The 24,148-nt window shown below is 46.3% G+C and overlaps 1 protein-coding gene across 1 annotated transcript in view; it reads right to left on the bottom strand.

The window, feature by feature from the left end:
* Positions 1–24,148, bottom strand: part of SCML4 (Scm polycomb group protein like 4) — a 109,750-nt gene that overhangs the window by 51,068 nt on the left and 34,534 nt on the right. Inside the window, exon 2 of the mRNA XM_045806949.2 lies at positions 6,858–7,072. Within this exon, the coding sequence (XP_045662905.2) occupies positions 6,858–7,013 (156 nt within the window). The 5' untranslated portion in view covers positions 7,014–7,072. The remainder of the gene's footprint in view (positions 1–6,857; positions 7,073–24,148) is intronic.

A 24,148-nucleotide genomic window follows, 5' to 3' on the forward strand; every position in this document is an offset into this window, starting at 1 on the left:
AAGGGGATGCTTGAAGGTGGAATGGAAACGGGCCGGCTCCCTAATGCCTTTCAGAGGTGCAATCAGGATGGGATAGGGTAAGGAAGCTGGAACTTTCTCCCACCATCTCTGTGCTGGGTTCATATTCTCCTCTGGACCCAGAGAGCCCCTGGGACTGGTGAAGAGCAGAGGTAAGAGGAGGGGGGCTGCTGCTTTGCTGAGTGCAGGAAAGAATGGCTTAGTTTCCTCCTGATAGAGGGAAGCTGAGAGAGGAGACGATGAACCCAGGACTCCAGGGTACCAGGAGAGAGAAGAAAGAAAAGAGAAAACACAAAACACCATCACTGGATGAGTGAAATTCAGAAAAATGGATCTACCCGTGAGAATTACTTAATGGAATGCTGTCCACTATGCCCTGTGATCCCAATAATCTTTAGTAGAGACCACACATTTAGTAGAGACCAAGCAATGCATGGTGTGATTGGGTTTCTTACAGAAACTGGTGAGGAGGCCAAATTCTCCACATCAGCAGGCGTGGGGTCGGCCCCGTCGATGGGACAGGAAACAGGGCCCATCCAGGTACAGGATTGTGTGCTTGGCAGAACTCAGAGCAGCGGGAAGCTGGGGCTGCCTTATACTGGGCCACAAGGGAGGACTTACATTTTCAGGAATATTGTTTGTTAAACACAGCGATCGCTGAACATTGAAGTAGATATACTTACAGAGTATTAATTTAAAATATGTCAAAAACAAAGGTAATCGATACTCAAAACTCATCACTTTCTAATTATTTTGTTATCACGCCCCTAAGGGCGGACAGAGGCAGGAGGGTGGGGCACACATCTCTGACCAATGCCATGCTCAGGGCTGTCGTCATGATGCCTTAGAAACAGGACAGGCTGGGAATATTTATGCCTTGGAAACTGTCGAATGCTACAAATTAAGGCTGAATTTACTCTTTTGTTGACTTACAGACTTAAGAAAGTGATGGAGAAAACGTTAAAAACACAAATTAAACTTAAAAGTGTGCCTTGGCTCCAGTTGTTACACCATGAATAACACAAAAAACTGAACTATTTTTGGTTTTCACTATCATCCAATTCAGTGAAGAAGTTAATCACATTCTCAACAAAGGAGCAAAATTCCAACATACCACTTCGCTGTTTCCCTTTCTTTTACTTCTTAACATGATTGAAAATATCAACTAGCATTCACGTTGGCGTCACACTCAATGCTGGTGGGGGGACATGAGCCAGCACACCCCTGCCTCCCACCCACCACTGAGCCTCAACCTTGGCTGTTGCTCCAGCCCTGGGGTTGGGGGTGGAGAGTCCCAGAAAACCGCAGGACAGACAGTCCCTACCCTGATGCTGTACACCGTTCAGCCTAAGGGAATGGCTCCTGCCTCGTTGTGCTTGTGTAATGATCTTCCCCATGGGAAAATGGGGTTGCAAGAGGCATGCCATGCCCCCCATCAGCGAGGGGGGCCGCGAAGATCAGCACAGGAAGGCTTATTAGACAGCTCTTCTCCCCTTGCGCACGATGTCGTGCTGCATTTGACGTACACAAGTATGACTCTGAGACAATACGAGATCTGGACGATCAAAGAAGCGTGGAAGCCAATTCAACAGTTCTAATGAAAACACATTTTAAAACGAGGCTTCAAGCAAGTGGTGGAACAAATAAAACCCTTTCTACTTAAGTTCGAACATTCTCTTAATTGAGATTTTTGTGAATTTGACTTCCTTGTTACACAATGCCAAGAACACATACTCTCTGGGTGGGGGCAGGGAGGTGGGGAGAAATGGATGGCAATAAAAAAGAGGGAATAAGACAGAATGTGGCATTACTTATGCTTACTAGAAAATCACTCGCTTTATAGAGTGAATTTTCTAGTTCACAGAACACTGTTCTTCAGGACGCCTGCGTGGCCCAGTCAGTTAAGCGTCTGCCTTCGGCTCAGGTCATGATCCCCGGGTTCTGGGATCGAGTACCATATAGGGCTCCTTGCTCGGTGGGGACCCTGCTTCTCCCTCTCCCTCTGCCTGCTGCTCCCCCTGCTTATGCTCTCTCTGACGAATAAATAAATAAAATCTTAAAAAAAAAAAAGACTTCTTTAAGAACTTAGCAGAGGCTGCTGGCTATCCCCAAATACCCATGCCCCCTTCTTTCTTTATTAGTGGGATCCCTGAATTTTATCTGGCCACCTGAGCACCCAGCACTGCATTTCCCCATCTCCTTTGGTGCTCAGTGTGGCCAAGGGACTAGGTTCCGGCCAGTGAGATCCAAGCATTTAAGGGGTGCATGCAGCTTTGAGGGTTGAGTTCTTAAATGGGAAGGCCTGCCTCCACTACCTCTGCCCCCATCCCACTGGCTAGACTGTGCAGTAGTGGGAACCGGAGGGGCCATTTTCGAGCATGAGGTAGAGACTTGGCGTTAAGAGTGGGACAGCAGGGGCGCCTGGGTGGCGCAGTCTGGTTAAGTGTCTGACTCTTGATTTCGGCTCAGGTCATGATCTCAGGGTCCTGGGATGAGCCCCATGTTATGTGGGGCTGCGTGCTCTCCCACTCCCCCTGCCCCTCCCTCTGCTCATACTCTCTCTCTCTAAAATAAATAAATCTTTAAAAAAAAAAAAGAGTAGCAGAGCAACAACAGAGAAGGAGCCTGAGTCCCAACACCATGGAGGCATCCTATCATCCTCAGATGGGCTTCCCAGACTTCAACATGAGAGCGAAGTTAGCTTCTGCCTCCTTTGAGCCGCTGTTGTTTGGCCTCTGTTACAGCAGCCGCGCTTGTATTCTGAATGACCCAATTACCAACAAGTTAGAACATGTTAACCATTTGTTTTTAATATTTTAGGGATGCTATTCTTTCTAAGCATGTTACACTTTTCTAAGCTCATTAAACAGAGCAGACAGAACATAATGTACTCTTTTATGGGAAGTGTAAATGGGAAAGCATAATTACTATTCTGAACAATAATACAAACAGATTGCCAAGGTCTAGAGGGCTGCTGGCCCGTCAGTAAGTGGACTCAGGCTGTGGGACTCGGTTCATTCATACCTAATTCCTGCCGTTTTCCTGACTCCCGTCACTATCAGGGACCAAATAAGAAAATACACACAAAGTGCTTTGTCCCAGAGCCTCAAATACAGAAATGCTCAATGAATGTTATATAAGACTGTCACTGCTATATTGTTGTTGTTGTTACTACCATGTAGAGGGGACAGCTATTTTTAAAACCCAGCACCTTTTTCTTCCTGCTTCAATCATAATCCCAACCATAAAGGCACAAAAGCTGGAAATCGCACTATTCAGTGACATTTTAATCTGCGGCATCTACAGAATGGAAGCTAGAGTTTCTCCTCGATGTAGACTCTATCTCTTTAAAACAGCCTTGATGGGGACACCTGGGTGGCTCAGTCGGTTAAGCGTCTGCCTTTGGCTCACATCATGATCCCAGGGTCCTGGGATTGAGTCCCGCATCAGGTTCCCCGCTTGGCCAGGAGCCTGCTTCTCCCTCTCCCTCTGCCACTCCCCCTGCTTGTGCTCTCTCACTCTCTCTGTGTCAAATAAATAAATAAGATCTTTAAAAAAAAATCGTAATGGTCTTTTTAGTCACGAGATACAAGGAAAACCTATCTGTTGACCTTGCGCTGTCTGAACTAAACCAACAGCAGACGCTTCAAACTGAGAGGTAAACTCTGTTCCATAATGAAGAGTCAGGCTGTTTTCATGGCAGTCAGTGTATAGCTCTTCAGAGAAAATACGATGTGAAGAGGTTTTTGCTTCCTTCGACTGGGGTGAGAAGGGGGCATAAGGCCATCAAAGGATGTTCTCACAGCAGTGAGCATGCCCCAGCAATGTGGCTGCAGGCCTGGGCCAAGGGGACACGGGCAGATGGGCCTGGGAGGAGGCATGACCTATGAACTCTGCGGCGCTGACATCTGACTACCAGTCGAATTCTTCCTTTTCTCCCTGTAATTCACTGATATTATTCTCAAGACCCAGAGAAGGGGTTACTATCACAGCCTGTGTTTGCTGTGCTTGGGGCTTAAACGGAGAGGCTTGTGCCCATACTTAGACCAGAGAGAATTTCCACATGTGACTGACACAGAGGTGATTGGCAGGGCAGTTTGGGAGAGCACCAGGCAAGAAGTGACAAATGGCAACCAGCATAGACCTCGACGCAGTCAGCACAACCAGGCTTCCTCAGAATCTCCTGGAAAAGAGCCTTCCGAAGACTCAAACACTGATTATTTTATTATGACAATATTGTTAGTATAAGTATATCATAATGATGCTACTATTGATGTAACAATGGTTAATATTTTATAATATTGATCATGTTATTGTACTTTAATTGTTCTATATTATTAATAAAATACCATTTAGTTATAACAAAAATTCTTATTATGCTTATTCCATGTCCAGCTGTGTGTGCATTCTTCTTCCCCAAAATACCTTCCCCTTCAAATCGAAGGCCATTACATCGCTATAATTGAGCTTGTAAGAAATGCACCTACGATAAAGGTAAATAGACTCTGAAGGAGGGTTTGGAAGAATTTTCTTAGTAGTAAAATACAAGATCTTTAAGGGTAGACCAAGTAATATCTTATTTCACTTGCTCAGGATTTCTTTTTTAACTTCTCTCTCCCCAACTGCATCTCAGATAGTTAAAATTGCCAAATTAGTGGCCATTTGGTAAAAGAAATGAAACCATACAGTTTCCTTGCTGGCTTCTCCACAATTAAAACCTTTTCATTAATGGTAAAATGGAGCTTCTGGGTCTCAGAACTTCTCCAAATGAAACTGGAGAGACCTAATAGGTTGCAAATGTATTTTGCCAAGTAAGGACATTTTTTAAATTGCCAAATCCTGACAACATACAATATTTAATAAAACGCTCTTTAAAATTCCCAAATCGTGACAATGTATGACCCTTATATAAAATAAATTTTAACACCAAAATAGTAGGGAGCAGATATTTCAGAATAAAGGATGATCCTTTGGGTGGAATCATTTTAGCTTTATGAAGATTTTCACATGGTTCTTATTTTTCTTGCGTCACCACGAGGGAGTCAGCCCTGCCAGCAGACGGCACCTGGTTTGGAGCCGTTCCCGAACACCAAACCCATGGCTTGGGGAGCTGTCTGGGAGCTGCTGGCCTGAGATAACTCCCACACATTTCCCCAAATACGTGGAAGGTGAACACGAGGAGGAGCTGGGGCCTGTTGTCCCTGTGAGGGGCGTGGGCACAAGACCCGCCTGCCACGTGCAGGACCTGGATTATCAGCTAACCGCCCCCAAAAGCTTTCTTCCTGCCCCGAGGTGTCTCTACATGTTAGGAGCCCTGAAAACTGCCCCTTTTAGGACACAGGACAATTGCCAAGTCGGGTTCATTCCATGGACTGAATTTCCATTTTTCCTGGCCCCAGAAATGCTGTGTCTGTCGGTAATTTTCATTCTTGGGTCACAGCTCCCAGGAGAGTAGGAGGAAAAGCCAACTAGGAGAGAGAAGTTTTCAGTGTGTTTCCTCAGATCCTGGATTTGCTCCCTGGCTCTATCGACTTCCTGTTGATAGAAGGCTGGCCAGCTCCGGCCTTCCAGACGCAAGTCCCACATCTCAGCAACCGCACAGGTAGCGGAGCTGGGAAGACCCGCCCTGAGCCCGCTTCAGAGGCACAATTCTGAAGCTGACGTGCCCATGAGAAAAGGGAGGCTGTCTTTGTTAGAAAAATAGCCAGTGACAGAAGACTTTACTTCAGGAGATGGCTGAGTAAAAGCTTCTTTTACTAAAGCCCGTGACCCCCAAATAACTTGGAGTCACCTTCCCCCCACCTACCATTTTTATTTTCCAGCAGTTGGAGGAACTGCAGAGAACCAAAGGGATAAAGGTTGAATTCATTACCAATTCTTCCGGAAGCTTTGTCTTTCTGCTGACCTGAAATAATTTCCATACATTTTCCTAAATATATGGGAGTTAATTGCCAATTTGCATTTTGGTGTGAATATTCAGATCTCAAGATGGAAACATAAGCTTTTTATTTCAAGAAAAAATAAATGAAGGAGAACTTCTGAAGCTCATTTTTAATGCCCAAAAGGCTCGTGGAGAACAAACTCAATAGTCTTCCTTCTCCAGTAGCCTCTTCAAAAACCTTTTGGAGGAGAAGCACTCCCTCCTCCGGTTCAGATTGCTTTATGCGATTGCAATTACATCAGAGAATTTCTTTTCCACCCCCCCCCCCCCCCCCGCCACTCCAAACTGGGAAGTCCTCAAAGGGTCACCGGATTTGAATTCTGCCTGACGTGCCTCCTTGGAGCCAAGCTTGACGTCAGCACTTTTTAATCAGCAGGAAACTACGAATTAACACCCTGAATTTTCGTCACAAGTCCCCTTTGGAGGCTCTGTTTGGGAAACCGCTCCTGTCCTTTGACACTGGCCTTTATTAATTTAAATGTCTCAGGACCATCATCTGCTTCTACTACTGAAATAAATGACGAAGGAGTTCTGGAACGTGGCTTTGCGCGCCGCCCTAGGAGGCCCGGTTAGGGGAAAACTCGGCGTCCGAAACACGAATTTAGATGCGAGCCTTAATAATGGGTGTGGAGCTCTGACCCTAAAATCTGCTCGCCTCCCATCTTTCCCCGCGCGGTGCAATTTGCTTTCTCCACTTGTAAAAAGGCACACGACAGGGACAGCATGCACTGGCGCCGGCGTGGAACGAGGCGGCCCTGTCCGCGCCGCGCTTCCCCGAGAGAAACTCATTCTCGGCCCGTCGCTCCCCGCTCCCAGCCTTTCCTCAGCCCGTGGACGTCTGCCCAAGCACCCGGGCGGCCCGGCGTCGCTGTGGAGAAAGGGGATGATGGAGCCGTACCTTGTACCCAGGCTTCCGCCCTCTTTTCTTTGGGATCTTCACCGCCGGCAGAGCGCCCGCCGAAGCGGAGTAAAGGTTATGCACCGCCATCTTCATGGGTGTTGCGTGCAGCGGGGGTCGGCCTCGCTTTCTCCCCGGGATCCTCTGAGACTGCATGTCTGCCGGTGCCAGTCTTACAGAAGGAAGTGACAAATCGCCCACACGCAGCAGAGGTGCTGAGAATTAGTCCAGACACAAAGCAAAACAAAAACAGAAGGATTTGTTTGGTTTGCAAGGCAAACATGTATCCAGTTTGGTGTTTTTGGCCATACCTATCCTTTCCTGGACGGCAAGACCAAACACGGGAGAGCCAGGCACCACGAGGAGTTTTTACAGTGCTGTTGGGCTTCTGGTGTAATTTCCAGGAGGGCAGAGTTCCACAGGGCTGTGATGAAGTAGGGAAGATGCTGGCTAGGGGGGAGAGGACAATAGATTCCCAGTTCCAAACACAGCTGAAAGTGTCACCAGCAACGAGACTTCGTCAATGTGTGTCTCAATTTCCCCAGTTTAACTTTGAAGTGATATAATAATAGTATTAAATAAATACAACCCTCCTTTCACATTCACTCCTGTCCCTTTGGTTGGGTTATAAATGGTTATGACCTTTATTTTTCCTGTGAAAGAAATGTAACAATACAAATCAATTGTATTCAAGTTATGTCCCTTGGGGCACCTGGGTGGCTCAGTTGGTTAAGCGTCCAACACTTGATTTCGGCTCACGTCATGATCTCAGGGTTGTGAGATCGAGCCTGCATGGGGCTCCCACGCTGGGCATGGAGCCGCTTAAGAGTCTCTCTCTCTCCCTCTCCCTGTGCCCTCCCCCAATCTCTCTCTCTCCCTCTCTCTCTCCGTCTCTAAAAGAAAACAAGTATGTCTCTTGATCAAAATGTGGAGAGAGATTTACATACAGAGATGTTCACTTTAACATGATTTAGAATTGCAAAAATAAAATGGATAGAGCCCAAATAACAAGCATTAGGGGAATAGTTCATATATCTACAGAATAAAACAATCAACTAGTTAAAAAGCCTTTAACAATACGATTTCAATAACATGAGGTTGAGTGAAAAAGCATCTCATAAATTGCACATAAAAATTGTCACCACTACACAAAAATTTATGTGGTGAAAAAGTGAAAGGAGACATGCTAACATGCTACCAATGGCAGAGAGGGTGGGACTGTGGGTAGTTGTTCACTGTGGACACATCCTTTCCCCCATGCAGATACCCCACATACGATAATATTCATAGCATTAAAAATATTAATAACGAGCTCCTTCAGGTAGAGTTGCCTAAATCTTGGAGGAAGAGGCAGTTGATGGACTCCAACCCAGAGAACACAGTGGTATCATGAGCTCAGGGGTCAGATTTCCTTGAATGCTCAGGATTGTGACAAGTAGGACAGAACATTAGACCCTACTGCAGGAGGGATGTTTGGTGACAAAATTAATTTCTGGGTATGAGTGGTAGCCACCGTGGAAACGAGAAGCTTTTGCTCAAAAGGCTACACAGAGTTGGGAAAGGTGATGGAAGTAGTCCCCACCTTCCGGGGGCAGCACCGCAGGAAACACGTTGCTTTGCTCAAGAAGGAAAATATCAAATAGTGGATATTTGATATCTGAAAACATGACAGGGAAAATTGGGGGCATCTTTTACAAATGTCAGTTCACTTTGTTAATTCTCTGAATATTAACAGTATTCTCTCAATAATCTTAATCGCTCTTGGAACTATCATACCTAGTACATAGAATTTTAAAGCATAAATTTGTTATTACGTATTTCAGGTAGATAGACAAGCCGTTGAGGATGTCAGTTTTCCCTGTTTTTGTGTAAGAAAAATACCCCCTCTCATTGATTCTAAGATGCATGGTGTATCACTCATTAACATCTTTGAAATCACAACGCACCCTAAAGTGCCGTAAGCACACCAGAATTCCATAAGGAACAATTTTTCTTTCTTATGGTACATGAAACAGTGAGGTGTGCTATTATCAAGGGCATCTTACAGTCGATGAATCACGATCAATGAAGATAAACCCATCAACATGTGAACAAAGCTATCATTCCATTCTAGACTTGATGTCAGTACTCCACAGCGCCAACAAATATCCCAAACACTCATTTTCAAGAAAGAGGCTTCATGAAACATCAAAAACACACCAAAATTATTTCAGTAGCATTTTTGCTGTGCAGAACTTGATCTGAGTCCCATTCTGAACTATCATGATCAAGTTCCTGCTTCTGCATTATTAGTTATCTTTACGTATTTGGGAAACAGGATTTTTTTCTAGTCTAGGACCTATTTTTCTACCCTTCTACTTTGCTTCTAGTGAGGAGGTCAGCAACGTGTCTAACATTAAGATCAAAAGTCAGTAAAAGAAAACCCAGGACCAGGGTAAGGCATTGAATCTCTTTGTTCCTGCAGGTGAAGGTATATTCGGCTGCAGTCCTTCCCTGGTAAATCGTGATTCTCGGCTAACTTAGATTCTCCCTCACAAAAGTCTTCTTGTTGAATAGGTTCTGGGAAGTAAAGGAAGGGTAACTAATTAGGATATTATCCTACGAATTTGTACCACTCAAAATTACACTGAACTATCCCCACATTTCTCAGTATGTTAGAAAAAAATATTTCCTAGAAAAATAGTCATCTTTTAAACTGGGCTTTTCTGTTGTTCTACTTCTCTGTCTCTACTGTAAGAGGGAAACAGGACTTGGGCTACTTTCTACGTCCTTGCTTCTGTAGAAGTACATCTGTCTCAGGATATGAAGGACCTTTCCCGAAAACTGAATCTGATTAATGAATTTCATGCTAGTGGAGCAACAACGAACCATCATTGGTGGCATACGAAGCACAAGAATTGGGGAGACACTTGGAGGTAGGTCAGCCACGGTTCAAGAAGGTACTATTTTCCCATTCCTTCTCACAGAGCAATACAATTTTAATACACAAGTAAATGCAATGTTAAGTAACAAGACAGAGACTTTGAAAAACCAAAGAGCTTATTTTAATTATGGGGAATTCTCTGAAAGCCTCCTTATAATGATTTTAAAGAGTTGGGGAGAAATGCTTACAAAGTGGTATTTTAATAACAGACCCAGACACTTTGGAAATGTGTGACAAATTATGACAAAATTCAGGGTCCCCAAAAATCTCCCTTTCCAAAACTAAGACACAAACCTCAAAATAAATAAATAAATAAATAAAAATAGTAAAGATTAATACTGAGAATAAGGAAGGATCCCAATCTTGGAATACAGTGGAAAGAAGAAGATGAGAATTTTTTTTTTTAGGGAGAACATAACCACAGAAGAAAGACAATGACGTTTATCAGATTTTTAATGAAAAGAGCTAAACTAATAGAAAAGGAAAATACTCAAAAATATACTAAGAGGCTGTCTTCCATAATGAAGAGGTTCTCTGTGTCTTAAGAAAAGTTCTTTAAGAATACACAACAACAACAACAAATCCTAATGAAAATGATACACTCAAAGGCAAAAGGAAAAAATCTCTAAGCACTTCAGCAGAATAGATCATTTATAATGGGAAAAATAAAAAAGCTAGCTCTCTACAGCACCATTAGCCAGAAAAATAATGGAGTCACCATAGTGGCTTTTTTTTCCAGGGTGTTTATAGTTGCCACAATTCCTCCCACCACAGGGCCTTTGCATATGTAGTTCCCTTTGCCTGGAATGCTCTCTTACTTCTCCATTCGTTTACTCCTCTCATTCTTCATCAGTTAGGTCACAGAAGCTTGTCCTGACCTCTCATTTGATTTCCTAAGCCTCGAGTTCCTCAACTGTGACACGAACCCTCTGCAAATACAGCATCCACCATGGAACTCAGACAAGGGAAGCAGGTAGAAACATGAAGACAATACCACCTGCTGTACCCCTGGCCTAGTAGCCACCTTCCTTCCACTGTATCCATGACACGGTAGTAGGCTGACTTGTTTGCTTGCGGAGGATAAAACGGCAGACCCTTCACAGTTCTTCATGAAATTCAATAAGAAGTAGAAGGGCTTTCGTGAAGAAAATAATATTTTTAAAAATCCTACTTATGCCCTAAAATAAGACTCAAATAAGTAAAAAAGATTATGCTGTTATTAGGCAGATGGATACTTCTAAAATATAATTATCACCTAAATCATTCTATAAATTGAATACAATCACATTTAAAATCCGAACGGACTTAAGGAAATGAAGACAACACAAAGGCCGGGGCGGGGGAGGGGCTTGTCTTCCCAGTTTCTAAAATGTATTATGAAACTATAACAATGACAGCAGTATGGTACAGAGATACACAATCACATCGATGGAAAAGTTAGTCCAGAAATTAAACCCATAGTAAGTTTCCATTTGCTTGAAATCTAGGATCACATGTCATACCAGTACAGGAAAGCTCAACAAATGACCTGTGGAAAACAGACACTTAGAAATAAATACAATTTCAGCTATATTTGAGCAAAATTAATTCTAGAGATATCAAAGACTAAAACATACTTTTAAAAAAACAAGAAGTACTGTAGACAATAAATGTCAACATTTTATTTATTTATTTATTTATTTATTTATTTATTTATTTATTTTTAAAGATTTCATTTATTTGTTTGAGAGAGAGAGTGGGGTGGTAGGGGCAGAGGGAGAAGCAGGCTCACCGCTGAGCAGGGAGCCCATCTCAGGGCTCGATTCCAGGACCCTGAGATTGTGACCTGAGCTGAAGGCAGAAGCTTAATCGACTGCCACCCAGGCACCCCTATTTACGTATTTATGAAAAAGATTTTATTTATTTATTTATTTATTTATTTATTTATTTATTTATTTGGGGGAGCAGAGGGAGAGGGACAAGCAGACTCTGCACCAAGCGTGGAGCCCGATCCCACGACCCTGAGCTCATGACTTGAGCCTAAATCAAAGTCAGAGGCTTAACCGACTGAGCCACCCAGGTGCCCCAAAGATCAACATTTTAATACTCTTGGGATGTGGCCGGACTTTCTAAGAACGTTGAAAAACTCAGGAAACAGAAATGGAAAGATTAATACGCATGACTATGTAGAACTCGAATGTTTTCATACAGTGAAAGTAAAATAAGAAGAAGGGTAAAAACAAATGAAAATCTGAAGAAACTATTTGTTACATATGGGACCAACGAAAGGTTACTACAAAAAACTCCTTCAAGGGGCACCTAGGTGATGCAGTCGGTTAAGCATCGGACTCTTGGTTTGGGCTCAGGTCATGATCTCAGTCCAGGGATCAGGCCCCAAATTGGGCTCCGAGCTCAGCGCAGTCTGCTTGCCCCTCTCCCTCTGCTCCTCCTCCCCACCACTCTCTCTCTCTGTCTCTAAAATAAATAAAATCTTTTTAAAAAACACCTTCAAATTATTAAAATACGAATAAACACTGAAATAGAAAAAATGGGCAAAAGACACAGATAATTCAGAGAGAGAGAGAAAGGAAGGAAACAAGGAAGAAAGAGAGGGAGGGAAGGGGGAGGGAGGGAAGGGAGGGCAATAAGTCGTCAATTGTCAAAAGAAAAGATTCTAAACTTTACTGGTAACCTCCCCCAAAAGCACATTGAGATATCATTTATCGCTGATCAGATTGCTAAATGTGAGTAACCCAACCAATAGTTCATGTTGGTGAGGGTGGAGGAACAGACATTCCTATTTACTATTGGTGGGGGTGGAAACTGGCTAACCTTTCTGAAGGACGATGGAAAATCACTTAAGAACTTTCACTTGCACACTTCCTAATCCAGCTGTATTACTCCTAAGGCTTTATCCTAAGAGGATAATCTGAGAAGAACACAAAAACACATGACCAAGGATGTTCTTTGCACATTGTTTGTAACAGTGAAATACTGAAAGCAATCAAAATGTCTCTCGAACCATTTTAGTTAAGTAAATTATTTCACATTCATAAAATGGATATTTTATGAATAAAATATTTCACATTCATAACTTGTAAATTTAAATATGTGTATACGTATCCATATGCTCCTAGCATATGTAGTATGATTCTATTCATATATTTTTTATGTATATAGATACAGATAAGTCTGCATGTATTAGGCACGGAAAGAGGTCTTGGAAAGATAATCATCAAAAGGCTGATGGTAGTTGTCTCTGGGTGGAAAGATATTGAAAGATGTGTTTGCTGTCTTTGTACCATTCTGCGTTGTCTGAATTTTTAAAACCATAGGCAGAAAAACACTATAAATAGAAAAATAAACAACGAGTGAATAATTTTCATTGTCTGGGAGGGTTTTTTTGTTGTTTTGTTTTGTTTTGTTGTTTGTTTGTTTTTTGAAACTTGTGCTTCTTTAGATGGCCTTTTGTTTTCTTGTTTTCTCTTGGTTTTGGCTCCTGAGCTACAGAACTTCACTGGCCACTGCTTTAACATCCTAAACAAACCGTGACCAAACAACAACAACAGTGAAGGACTTCATCACCAAAAAAGAATGGAAAAGGTTATTTCAGAGCTAGTGAGAATGCCGTAAAGAAGGGGCAGCTGGCTGGCTCATCTGGTAGAGCATGCAGCCCTGCTCTCCAGGTTGAGCTTGAGCCCCTCATTGGGTGTAGAGATTACTTAGAATGTCATGAACAGATGGTGGACAGGGAGAGAGAACCAGCTCTCAAGAAAGAAGCAGCTCACTGCCTGCCCCCTCCTTGATACCACCTCCCTCCAGGCCCTTCCACTGAGGGACCAGGTGGCAGTTGGGTTACTGCCCTCCCCCGACGATTTCCCTCATCTCCAAAGACCTTAAAAGTCCTCAAATGCTGTCCAAAGACATCCTTTCCATGGACTCATGATCTGATACAACCAAACATGTACATCACCTGAGAACTCTCAAAATCCTGGAAGTAGGACATGATACTTCTGAATTTCTCTGCTTTCAATTGCAGACTTCAGCGAATACAGACTGCCTTAGTTCAGGTCAGATTGGAAGCCATCTTGGAGCAAAGAGCTTTAGTGAACATAAAAGATTCTGTCCCTAGAACAGCCTCATCACCAAGTCTATAAATCTTCAAGTTATAAACCTTTCAGCAGTTGTCAAATCCTGGCCTGACATATTAAATCAAGTGATTTACTGCTGGTTTCCTAAATCTCCCTCTTCTTATCAAAACAAGGCTTGGCTGGAAGTATTACAGCTGAACCAAGAGAAACGAAGATCTGGCCTATGAACATGGGAATGATATTTTACCTGTTAGCCTTGCAAATCTAATTCATATAAACCTAGGTGCTGGCTAACAGTGCCTCATCAAGGTAAAGATCAAGGAATTACCAAATCCAAACCAGACACCAATCACGTGGCCCCAGTGAGTCACCTGACTCAATCCTGAGACATGTATTCATGCACTCACTCTTTCATTCACTCCTTCGTGTATTAATTCAGCCAACAAATATCTGTTAAATATCTCTTAAATCTGTCAACAGACCGTCCAGTCTTGGTGTAAGTCTCACATGTCAGGCCCCACGCAGAATTGGACCCTCACGGAGACTGGTGTCCTGTGTGGCCTCGGAACGTAAGGGCAGGAGCGGAGATTTCAGTTGAGCGTCAAATACTGTGTGAGGCACTTGGAGTACAGATGAGAATAAATAAAACACACCTCCTAAGATACTCACTGTGGAGAGCAGGTAAGTTAAGAGGGGATAACAATATGCGGGAGAGATGGTGTAACAGAGGTTTCATGTGAAATGCTAGGAGAACACCAAGGAGGAGAGGTTGGAAGGAGTGGTGGCAGGAGAAGCCCACACACGTAACATCCGAGCTAGGATAAGGGAGAAGCAGGCTCCCCGGCGGGCAGAGAGCCCGACACAGGGCTCGGTCTCAGAGCCCTGAGATCATGACCTCAGCTGATGGCAGATGCTTAACCAACAAAGCCACCCAGGCGTCCCAAAATGGAACTTCTTAATACACATTTTCCCCAATTCTGACACAAAAATTGGGCCAACAAAGAAACAACAATTGTTGGAGAGGATGTGGAGAAAGGGGATCCCTCCTACATTCTTGGTGGGAATGCAAGTTGGTACAGCCACTCTGGAAAACAGTGTGGAGGTCCCTTAAAAAGTTAAAAATTGAGCTACCCTATGATCCAGCCATTGCACTACTGGGTGTTTACCCCAAAGATACAGACGTAGTGAAGAGAAGGGCCATATGCACCCCAATGTTCATAGCAGCAACGTCCACAATAGCTAAATCGTGGAAGGAGCCGAGATGCCCTTCAACAGATGACTGGATTAAGAAGTTGTGGTCCATATATACAATGGAATATTACTCAGCTATCAGAAAGAACGAGTTCTCGGGGCGCCTGGGTGGCACAGCGGTTAAGCGTCTGCCTTCGGCTCAGGGCGTGATCCCCGTGTTATGGGATCGAGCCCCACATCAGGCTCCTCCACTATGAGCCTGCTTCTTCCTCTCCCACTCCCCCTGCTTGTGTTCCCTCTCTCGCTGGCTGTCTCTATCTCTGTCAAATAAATAAATAAAATCTTAAAAAAAAAGAAAGAAAGAACGAGTTCTCAACATTTGCTACAACATGGACGGCACTGGAGGAGATAATGCTAAGTGAAATAAGTCAAGCAGAGAAAGACAACTATCATATGATTTCTCTCATCTATGGAACATAAGAACTAGGATGATCGGTAGGGGAAGAAAGGGATAAAGAAAGGGGGGGTAATCAGAAGGGGGAATGAAGCATGAGAGACTATGGACTCTGAGAAACAAACTGAGGGCCTCAGAGGGGAGGGGGGTGGGGGAATGGGATAGGCTGGTGATGGGTAGTAAGGAGGGCACGTATTGCATGGTGCACTGGGTGTTATACACAACTAATGAATCATCGAGCCTTACATCGGAAACCGGGGATGTACTGTAGGGTGACTAACATAATATAATAAAAAATCATTAAAAAAAAAATTGGGCCAACAAAAGCCAAAGCCAATGTCCATGTGTACTCACTCCCAGCACTCACATTTTGCTTTCTGATGCCATTCTCCACTTTAAATAAAACCAAAAACTCCTTAAAGATAGCCAGTTCCATATCTTGGGGACAGAGAAAGGTTAGGATTAGCTTGAAATGTCTTATTATTACCAGAACAAGGATGATTTTAAGAATATCAGCAATGATGCTAAGAGGACAAAGAAGCAAGTTATAACAATTTATGAATCAATAACAACAATGACAACAGCAATGGTAATATGATGAATTGAAATAATTGTGAAAAGCTAGGAGTTCTTTGTGATAATCAGAAACCTGAGATAAAGTGCACTAAACTCTAGCTGCAATCATTTTACTATAATAGAAGGATGAATAGAATAACATATAATTAATTTTTGTTGATTTTTTAAAATATGGGAGAGCTTATCCATAGGTATTTTATTCCATTAATTACATAGCAATATGCCTTGTCTCTACCTTGAAATAGACAGGGGTGAGTACAAAGAAACTGTAAATAAGACAACTTGTCCTGGGAAAATAGGAACTGACCCAGGAACAAAACGGACTGCTTAGTCCCAGTTGTCCCACAAAATAACCAGGTAGAAAGCCAGTTCCACAGGATGTTCAAAGTGATGAGTCTGTTAAGTGTCTTGAGAGTAGTTGTAATGTGCAGACTTGTTCCCTCAACCCCCCGAAAAGAAGCTTCTAGATGTGCCTAGCACATGTAGGGAGACTTCAAAACATCGGTGTCTCCTCCACGGGTGGAGCTCCCAACTCTGCTGTGGGGTACGGTGCTGGTGGGGGTTGGGGGGCAGCAGGCAGGGGTGGGGGCTTCCTGCCTCCTGTAAGCAGCCATCTGAGGTGAGGACAGACTCTAAAAGTCTCTCAAATCCATTCCACCCTTGGCTGAGCTTATAAAGCCCCTCCCCTCCGTCACCCAGTAAGGGTGCAGCAGCCAGGGTGGCAGAGAGCCAAGATTCGCGTATTTAAGGCGCGGGAGGAAAGATGCAGCAGGCAAGAGCAGAGAATATGCACAGGGAAGTGGGGGAAACACCATTCCAATCTGCAGGATTTGGACAAACTTTGGAGCATTGGAGACATGAGACATGGGCACACCAGAGACACGAACAATTCACTGGCAGGGTAGCCGCTCAGCTGGAGCCTGAATCTACCTATTTTCTGGGACCTGCCTGTCCCCTCAGCTGGCCTGAGAAGAGAGGAGCTGCTTTTAACTCCAGCACCCCCATCTGGGTCCAGGAGGCCTGGAGCGGCTCCTCGGAAGGTGATCGTCAGAGAGCACGGGGAAGCAGGTGCCAGGCCCGGGAGGGACCAGTCGCCACCTCCTCATTTCAGATGCCATGTCTTTCCTTTAATCAAGTCCCGCACACTGACAGGCCTCCCCCCCTTCAGGAGACGTCCCTCCAGAAGACAGCCCTCTGGAGATCCGGGAGGCTGGCCCTGGGCCTGTCTTCTTCAGCTCCGTCCCTCACCCTGCCCTTGCAATTCTCTATGTAACAGAGGCTGACCCCCGAAGCGGTTTTCCAAGGCTGCCGTGGCAGCCGGCGGCTGGCTGGATTGCCCAATGGGAGGTGCTTGTCTGAGCTTGAAGGGTGGTGGTTGGCGGGGCTGAAGCCAGGGAATCTAACACCCCCTCGTTTGCTTCGCTGAGTCTCTGCCCGGAACTTCTCCCCCGTGGTAACCTGGCCCGCGCCCTGCAAATACCACCGCTTCCCTCTGCCCCTCCAGCCCCGGGGTGGACGCGACCACGGAGACTGTGGCTAACTGTCCAGTCTCCTGCTTTGGCTCTTTCACCACCATTCCCCTGCATTAAATACTCAGTGTCTTATTTTTTTTTTAAAGATTTTATTTATTTATTTGACAGACAGAGACAGCCAGCGAGAGAGGGAACACAAGCAGGGGAGTGAGAGAGGAAGAAGCAGGCTCCTAGCGGAGGAGCCTGATGCGGGGCTCGATCCCAGAGCGCCAGGATCACGCCCTGAGCCAAAGGCAGACGCTTAACGACTGCGCCACCCAGGCGCCCCTCAGTGTCTTAAATAGGAAAGAGATTTCCTAGTTAGACCCCGACAGACAAACTGGGAGAAGGATGGCATCTGCCTGCCCTATAGTCAGGTCAGTTAATGACCAAACAGAATGGAAACTGTCTGAAAAAAGCCTCGTTTGAGAATTGCCAATTTTTTCTGCTCTCTCGAAGGGTGGAGTCTGTCTACCTGCGGCCACACCTGGGGCCATGCCTACATGCAGACCCATGGGTTGTGAGAAGCAGCTGGGGGAGGGAGGAGAGAGGATGCCTTCTGCCATGGCTGTGGGCAGCAGAATCGTGGCTATATGAAATGAGAGCAGATGATCTTCAAGGTAAAGGTTGACATTTACACAGTCGCGTGTAGAGCGTGCTATTCCACGGCGGCTGAGCAAGACACATAAACATATACACACATAAGCATGCATACATGCTTCTACATGCATAAATACCTCTGGAAAAGTTTAAACATGGTAGCAGTCCTCTCTCAGAGGTGGGGGTGTAGGAGGGCTGGGGTCTAGGGACTGGAGAGCGAAAGGGACTTTCCACCTTTTGTATCTGGTGTGTATTCAAAATAGAAAAACAAATTCAATGTACAACCTCTTAATCCAGAGAAGAGAGCGTGGCCCTGCCATCTGTAGACACTGGTCAGCCGGGGCCAGCTGCACCAGCATGAAGGACGGGGGATGGGCCCGGGACTCAGACATGTGGGTGTGGCACTCATCACATGGCCATGCTTGTGTGCATTTGCACAGGACACCACAACCCCAAAAAACCCCGAAGACTTGACCGATCAGATCCCCAAGCACTTGCGTGGGTGTTCATAGTGCATAAAGCATAGTATTAGGTGCGGTGGAGATGACTCCAGGCTTACAAGCCTGGCCTCCAGGCCTGGCTCTGCTCCTAATCAGCTGAGTGATGGAGACAAGTCGCTCAACCTCTCTGGGCCTCTGCACAGGTTTAGATCTCTGACCTCCCTGTTGAGCGAAACTGACAGATTGCATCAGGGAAGAGGCAGCAAGCCCTTGTTCAATTCAGACAGTTTCTTACCTACAAAGACAGTAAAAGCAAGAGGAGTACCGACTCCCCGGTGTCCCTTGTCCCACAGGACAACACAGAAACAAAAGGGGCCGGATGACTGCTTTATGAGGGGTGCGGCCGGGGAGCCACCAGGCTGCAGAGAGCAGTCTGAGAGTCTGCAGCTGTGCCCTGAAGGAGAGCCGAGCGGGAGCCACGCAGCTCATCGGCCCCTGGGGGCAATGAGAAATTGTCCTACAACAGCCTCCCGGGCAGGTGCGGAATGGCAGGTGATCTGGAAGCGGCCCTTCACGAGCCTCCCGTGCTGTCCCGCTCTGGGAGGGATTCCTCCTGGATTCACAGGGATTCTGCCAAGACTTAGATCAGCTGCGCTCCAGCCTTGCCTGCGTGGCCTGCGTGGCCTACGTGGAGATGTGCAGAGGCTCCGAGGCGCCATGGTGGAGCCAGCCCTCTACGTTCCCGTCCAGCTTGGAGAAGCTTGCCACTTCGAAGGGGAGAAGGGATAGCTGTACGTGATCTGCCGGGAGGACAGCTCTGAAGCAATGCATATCCTCAGGGCGAGGACCGAAGGGCCTAGAACGTCTGGAGAGAAGGTGTCCCATGGGGCTGAGGTTCTTGGGGCTGCAGGATAATGAAGGGAAAGCCAGAGCTTGGGGTCTGCCAGCTCCTCTCCACCCCACCCTCACCAGGTCCTTGCAGCCTAGCACTCCCTGAGGGATCTTGTGCACCCTCTTCCCTTGCTACTGACCCTAGAGGACATCCAAGCTGAAGGGCTGCCCTGTGTGCAGCCCCTGGAGATTACCCCTGTTACCTACCCCCTTCCAGAAGGCTTTCAGGGGATTGAACGTAATAATGAAAGTGGCCTGCTTCCTATCTGAATGAGAGGTAGGAGAACTCAAGGTAAGTCAGTCACGAAGGTTCTCCTCGGACACCCCTACCTTGGCGTCTCCACTCACGGTTTTCTTTAAGGCTGGAGTCAGGAAAGTGGTGTTACCTGATCTTTGCTCAGCTTTTCAAGAGAGCTCTATCTCTATCCTCTCTTCAGAAAGCATCAGCCTCTGTGTGAAATGTGAAGCCTTTCCCCTTGGCTAGATGGAAAGGAATCACCTTCAAAGACTTGTGTGTCTCAAGGCATTGGCTTCCTAAAGCGTCCCTCCCCAGTGCCCCTCTGCCTGGACAGAATGTTTCTTTCTTTCTTTCTTTTTTTTTTTTAAGATTTTATTTATTTATTTGACAGAGAGAGAGACAGCCAGCAAGAGAGGGAACACAGGCAGGGGGAGTGGGAGAGGAAGAAGCAGGCTCCCAGCGGAGGAGCCTGATGCGGGGCTCGATCCCAGGACTCTGGGACACTTAACGACTGAGCCACACAGGTACCCCAGGACAGAATGTTTCTGTTCTACATCCTCCTCTGTGGCTGTGACTGAACAATTTCTACCATAGCACCTGCGGCATGGCATTCCACTTATTTCTATACTTGTCTGTCTCTCCCAATATACTTGAGCACCTTGAAGGACACTGTGTCTGGACCAATGTAGTCTATTTCAGCATCTGGCACATCTTAGGGACTTAACACATGTTTATCAAATAAATGAATGAATGAATGAATGAATGAATGAATGATCAGCCTCCCAACCCCTCTTCCCAGACTCCTCTCATTCCCCAGCCCTGAGGCATCAGGATCCAGCCCAGGGCACTTGCCTCCACCAGGCTCAGCCCAAGAGCTGCTATCCACCGAGGCCACTCCACCAAGACACGGCACCGAGCGCTGCCAAGATGGGCCTTCACCTACTTCATGTCTATTAGTTTTCCCAACAATGCTGTGAGATAGGCATTACTGTCCTTGGAGTACAGTTGAGGCTCTGAGGCCCAGAGAAGTTGCATGAGAGGGCCCATTAGTGGGCAGAACTCACATTCCACGCCAGGGCTCCTTGCACAAATCCCTCCAGCTGCCTCCCGGGTCAGCCTTGGGTAACATATAAGGAGCCGCCAATGGGACTCTTTTGGGGGACAGGAGGGAAACCTGACCCTTCAAGCCACACCTTCACATCTTCTGGGGTGTAAAGAAGAGGCACTGATACTAACTGAAAGCCGAGGTGGTGAAGACAGCCCAATCAACTTGCTGAGGCCTCGATGACGGGATGGAGAGAAGAGCCCATTTATTGAATCAGCACCTGCGACATACAGACCAACCCAAGTATTTCTAAAGGCCTGTTAAAGAGTAGTCGCAGGTAGAGTAGCGCAGAGCTTGCTGGAAGGTGCTCGTCTCTACTAGGAGCTGGAGCCAGCGGCTTTCTGTCAGTCTCCGAACTCACGTCCTACAGTGGAAGGAAAGGCCCTTTTGAGAGCAGCTACAAGTATTTTTTTCTTTCTTTCTTTTCTTTTTTTTTTGCAAACCACTATTTCCTGTTTTGTTCTCTATTTATACTTTACATTTAGTTTTGAGAAAGCACTGGTGGTTTGGTGTTTTGGTTGTTTCTAGTTCGGTCTTTATCTACAAAGCCAACTCTCTTTTTGAAATGATTTTCTGTAATGTAAACCAACAGCAGACCTAGATTCTTTTCCAATACTTTGCTAAGAAAAATTCTTCAAGCTTTAGCAATAAAACAATAAGCCTCAAATAGCACAAGTCACAGCTCTCTGAGTCAATACCTCGTGGAATGGGAGTCCGTTCTTGAGGCAGTAACTTTCCAACACAAACACTTTCACACAGGTGTCCAGGCACGTAGTTGTTTATACCGGAGCACAGAAATGTGCCGTAATATCTTCATTGTGATACTCTCTGCAAAACTTTGACGTGCCCAAGACACGCGGTTAGTGCTATGTAATGAGTGTAGCGACTCGGTGTTTGCCCTCAAAGAACGCACTGTCTGAGAACAATGCACACGTTGGACCCATGTATGAAGGCACAGAGGTCAGCAGAGAACAAATATGAAAACAAGCCAGGAATTAGCACCCTCACCTCTTGCCCAAGTCAAAGAGAGATGCCTTTTCAACGTGAAAGGCAAGAAACAGCAAGTGCATATTATCTTGAACTGGATTTTATTCCTCTGTGTTTGGTAACTGAGAGCCTTGCTTCCCCAATAGGAAGGACCAGGCTCCTGCGGTTGAGGGATCAGTGAGGGGAGCAGGCGGTCAGGGGCCAGCAAGCAAGGATGAGGAGAGCCGGCTTTGAGGGACAGTGGGAGGAAAGTCGAGTGGCAGTGTGACTCTGGGCCTCAGTGTCCTGACCTGGCAAATGGAGACAGCAGGACTCGCCAGGATCACACCAACCACCAGGCTGCCATGAGGATCCGAAGAGAAAATGACCGTGAGAATCCAGGATAATCTGCAAAGCCCTACGTGACATAAATTACCGCTGTTGCCAGACAAATAATTCTTTTCTTTTGTTCCCTCTTCAAAGAACAGATTGTCAATAGGAACTCTGTTTCCCAACTGACTTGCTCATGGGGTCCCCAAAGACAGCACACAATAGAAGGCCTCATTTTTATCTACCACACCGAAGAAACACGCCCCAATGCATCCAGAGAACGCCATGTTCCTCGTCGCTTCCTGCGGGGCATCATAGAGTCCTGTCTCCCATCTAGATTAGACCCCCCTCATGGGGGTGCAGCTGCTGCTGACAGCCTGGTGTTGGGAGGTTCCACGGCTCTCTAGAAAGCCAGGAGGCTGAGAGGTGGGGTGGGTCACCGTCTGTCACCTGCACACGCAGTCAGTGCACACCGGTTCGTTCTCCCCCTTTATTTCACAAAGAAAAATCCCAAGGGCTTCAAACATCAGGAGTGCAAACTATCACCAGGGCTGTGAAGAGAAGAAGGGAGGGGAGGGCTGGAACAAGGGGTACCGGAAACCTTGCCCCAGCGGTTTTTTTCTCACTTAAAGAAAGGACAACGAACTGCTGTCCTCATTGGCTTCTGACCACCAGGGATCACAAAGTCTTCTCAGTTATCCTGTGAAGTGTGGTCCCAGCATCATCCTGTCATGGACACAGCAAGCAGGCTGCTGCTTCTCTGACCCACGTCCCCGGATGGCCACCCTTACACAGACCGGTGGCCCCCCGGGCTTCACGGCACCAGAAGACCAGGGCCGAAAAGCAACTTCTTAGGCCCTTAAAAGGGAACCACTGGCCAGAAATGGACTCTTCCCACCTGTCTCATTTGACAGATATTTTCTGGGCACCTACTGTGTGCCAGGTCCTGTGCAGAGCCCACTGGGGACATGAAGATGAGCCCAGAACGATTCCTTCCGCAGACACTCTCAGGAGGGAAGGGAAACAGCATACAGATCACTGCGTCCCCTTGACTTCCAGCCCTTCCCCACGTGCAGCCCCCCACACCCACCGGCATGCGCATGCCCACACGTCCCCTTCCGGGGGAGCCCCACAGCTGAATCCTCCTTGCCTGTGTTGTCAACACATGGCTTCCGGGTCTCAGTCTCCCCCCGGGATAGCTCTGAGCCTGGTGACCCTTGCAGGTCACCAGAGAAGGTGAAGCCGTCACAGCACACACTCAGTCCAGACAAGGTGGGCTGGGCAGTGACCACAAAGACAGAGCCTCTGCCGACCAGGCCTACCAGCTGATCGCGAAACAGCCAAGTCTTCCTTGGGCAATCCCATCTCCCCCCGGAGCACCCCACCCTTGGACACACAGACTTCCCAGTCGCTCCAGTCCACGTGGGCTACTTGCCTCACACCTGCACCCCTTGCTTCCAGTGCTGTCTCTGGTGGACACAGCTGTGCAGAGGGCCCTGCTGACAGGACCAACAAGGCAACAAACAGTAGGTGAATAAACAAATGACCTAATAAAGCACATATACCTGGAGACATTATTTTGTTAGAGTCTCCCTACAAGCCTTTAAGGCAGGTATTACTAGGCACCCCCATTATACGGATGAAGAGTCTGTCAGATCTACACGGATGAGGGCTCAGAAGGGCTCCATGTCTTGTCAGAGGTCACACAGCTAAGCCCAGGCCAGCCTGTCTCTACCAGCAGGTGGTTAGCAAGACGTTAGCTGCTGAGACCCGAGGAGTGTCATCTCCCAAGGCTTTTGTTTCTGGCTGGGAGATGCTGCATTTTAAAAGCTGACTCCTCCAGACTGGAAGCCAAGCACACACCCTGAGACAAGTGGGTGAGGTGATGAGCGCTGTATCTGGACTGGGTAAAAGTTTCTGCGGCCTTTTGGGGCCTCGCACACAGTGAATCCTCAGCAAATAACGATTCGATTGATGAAAAGAAAGGGAGGTAGGG

The sequence above is a fragment of the Ursus americanus genome, chromosome 11, assembly GCF_024610735.1.
Source record: "Ursus americanus isolate L20-20 chromosome 11, mUrsAme1.1.p, whole genome shotgun sequence".
Classification (NCBI taxonomy): Eukaryota; Metazoa; Chordata; class Mammalia; order Carnivora; family Ursidae; genus Ursus; species Ursus americanus.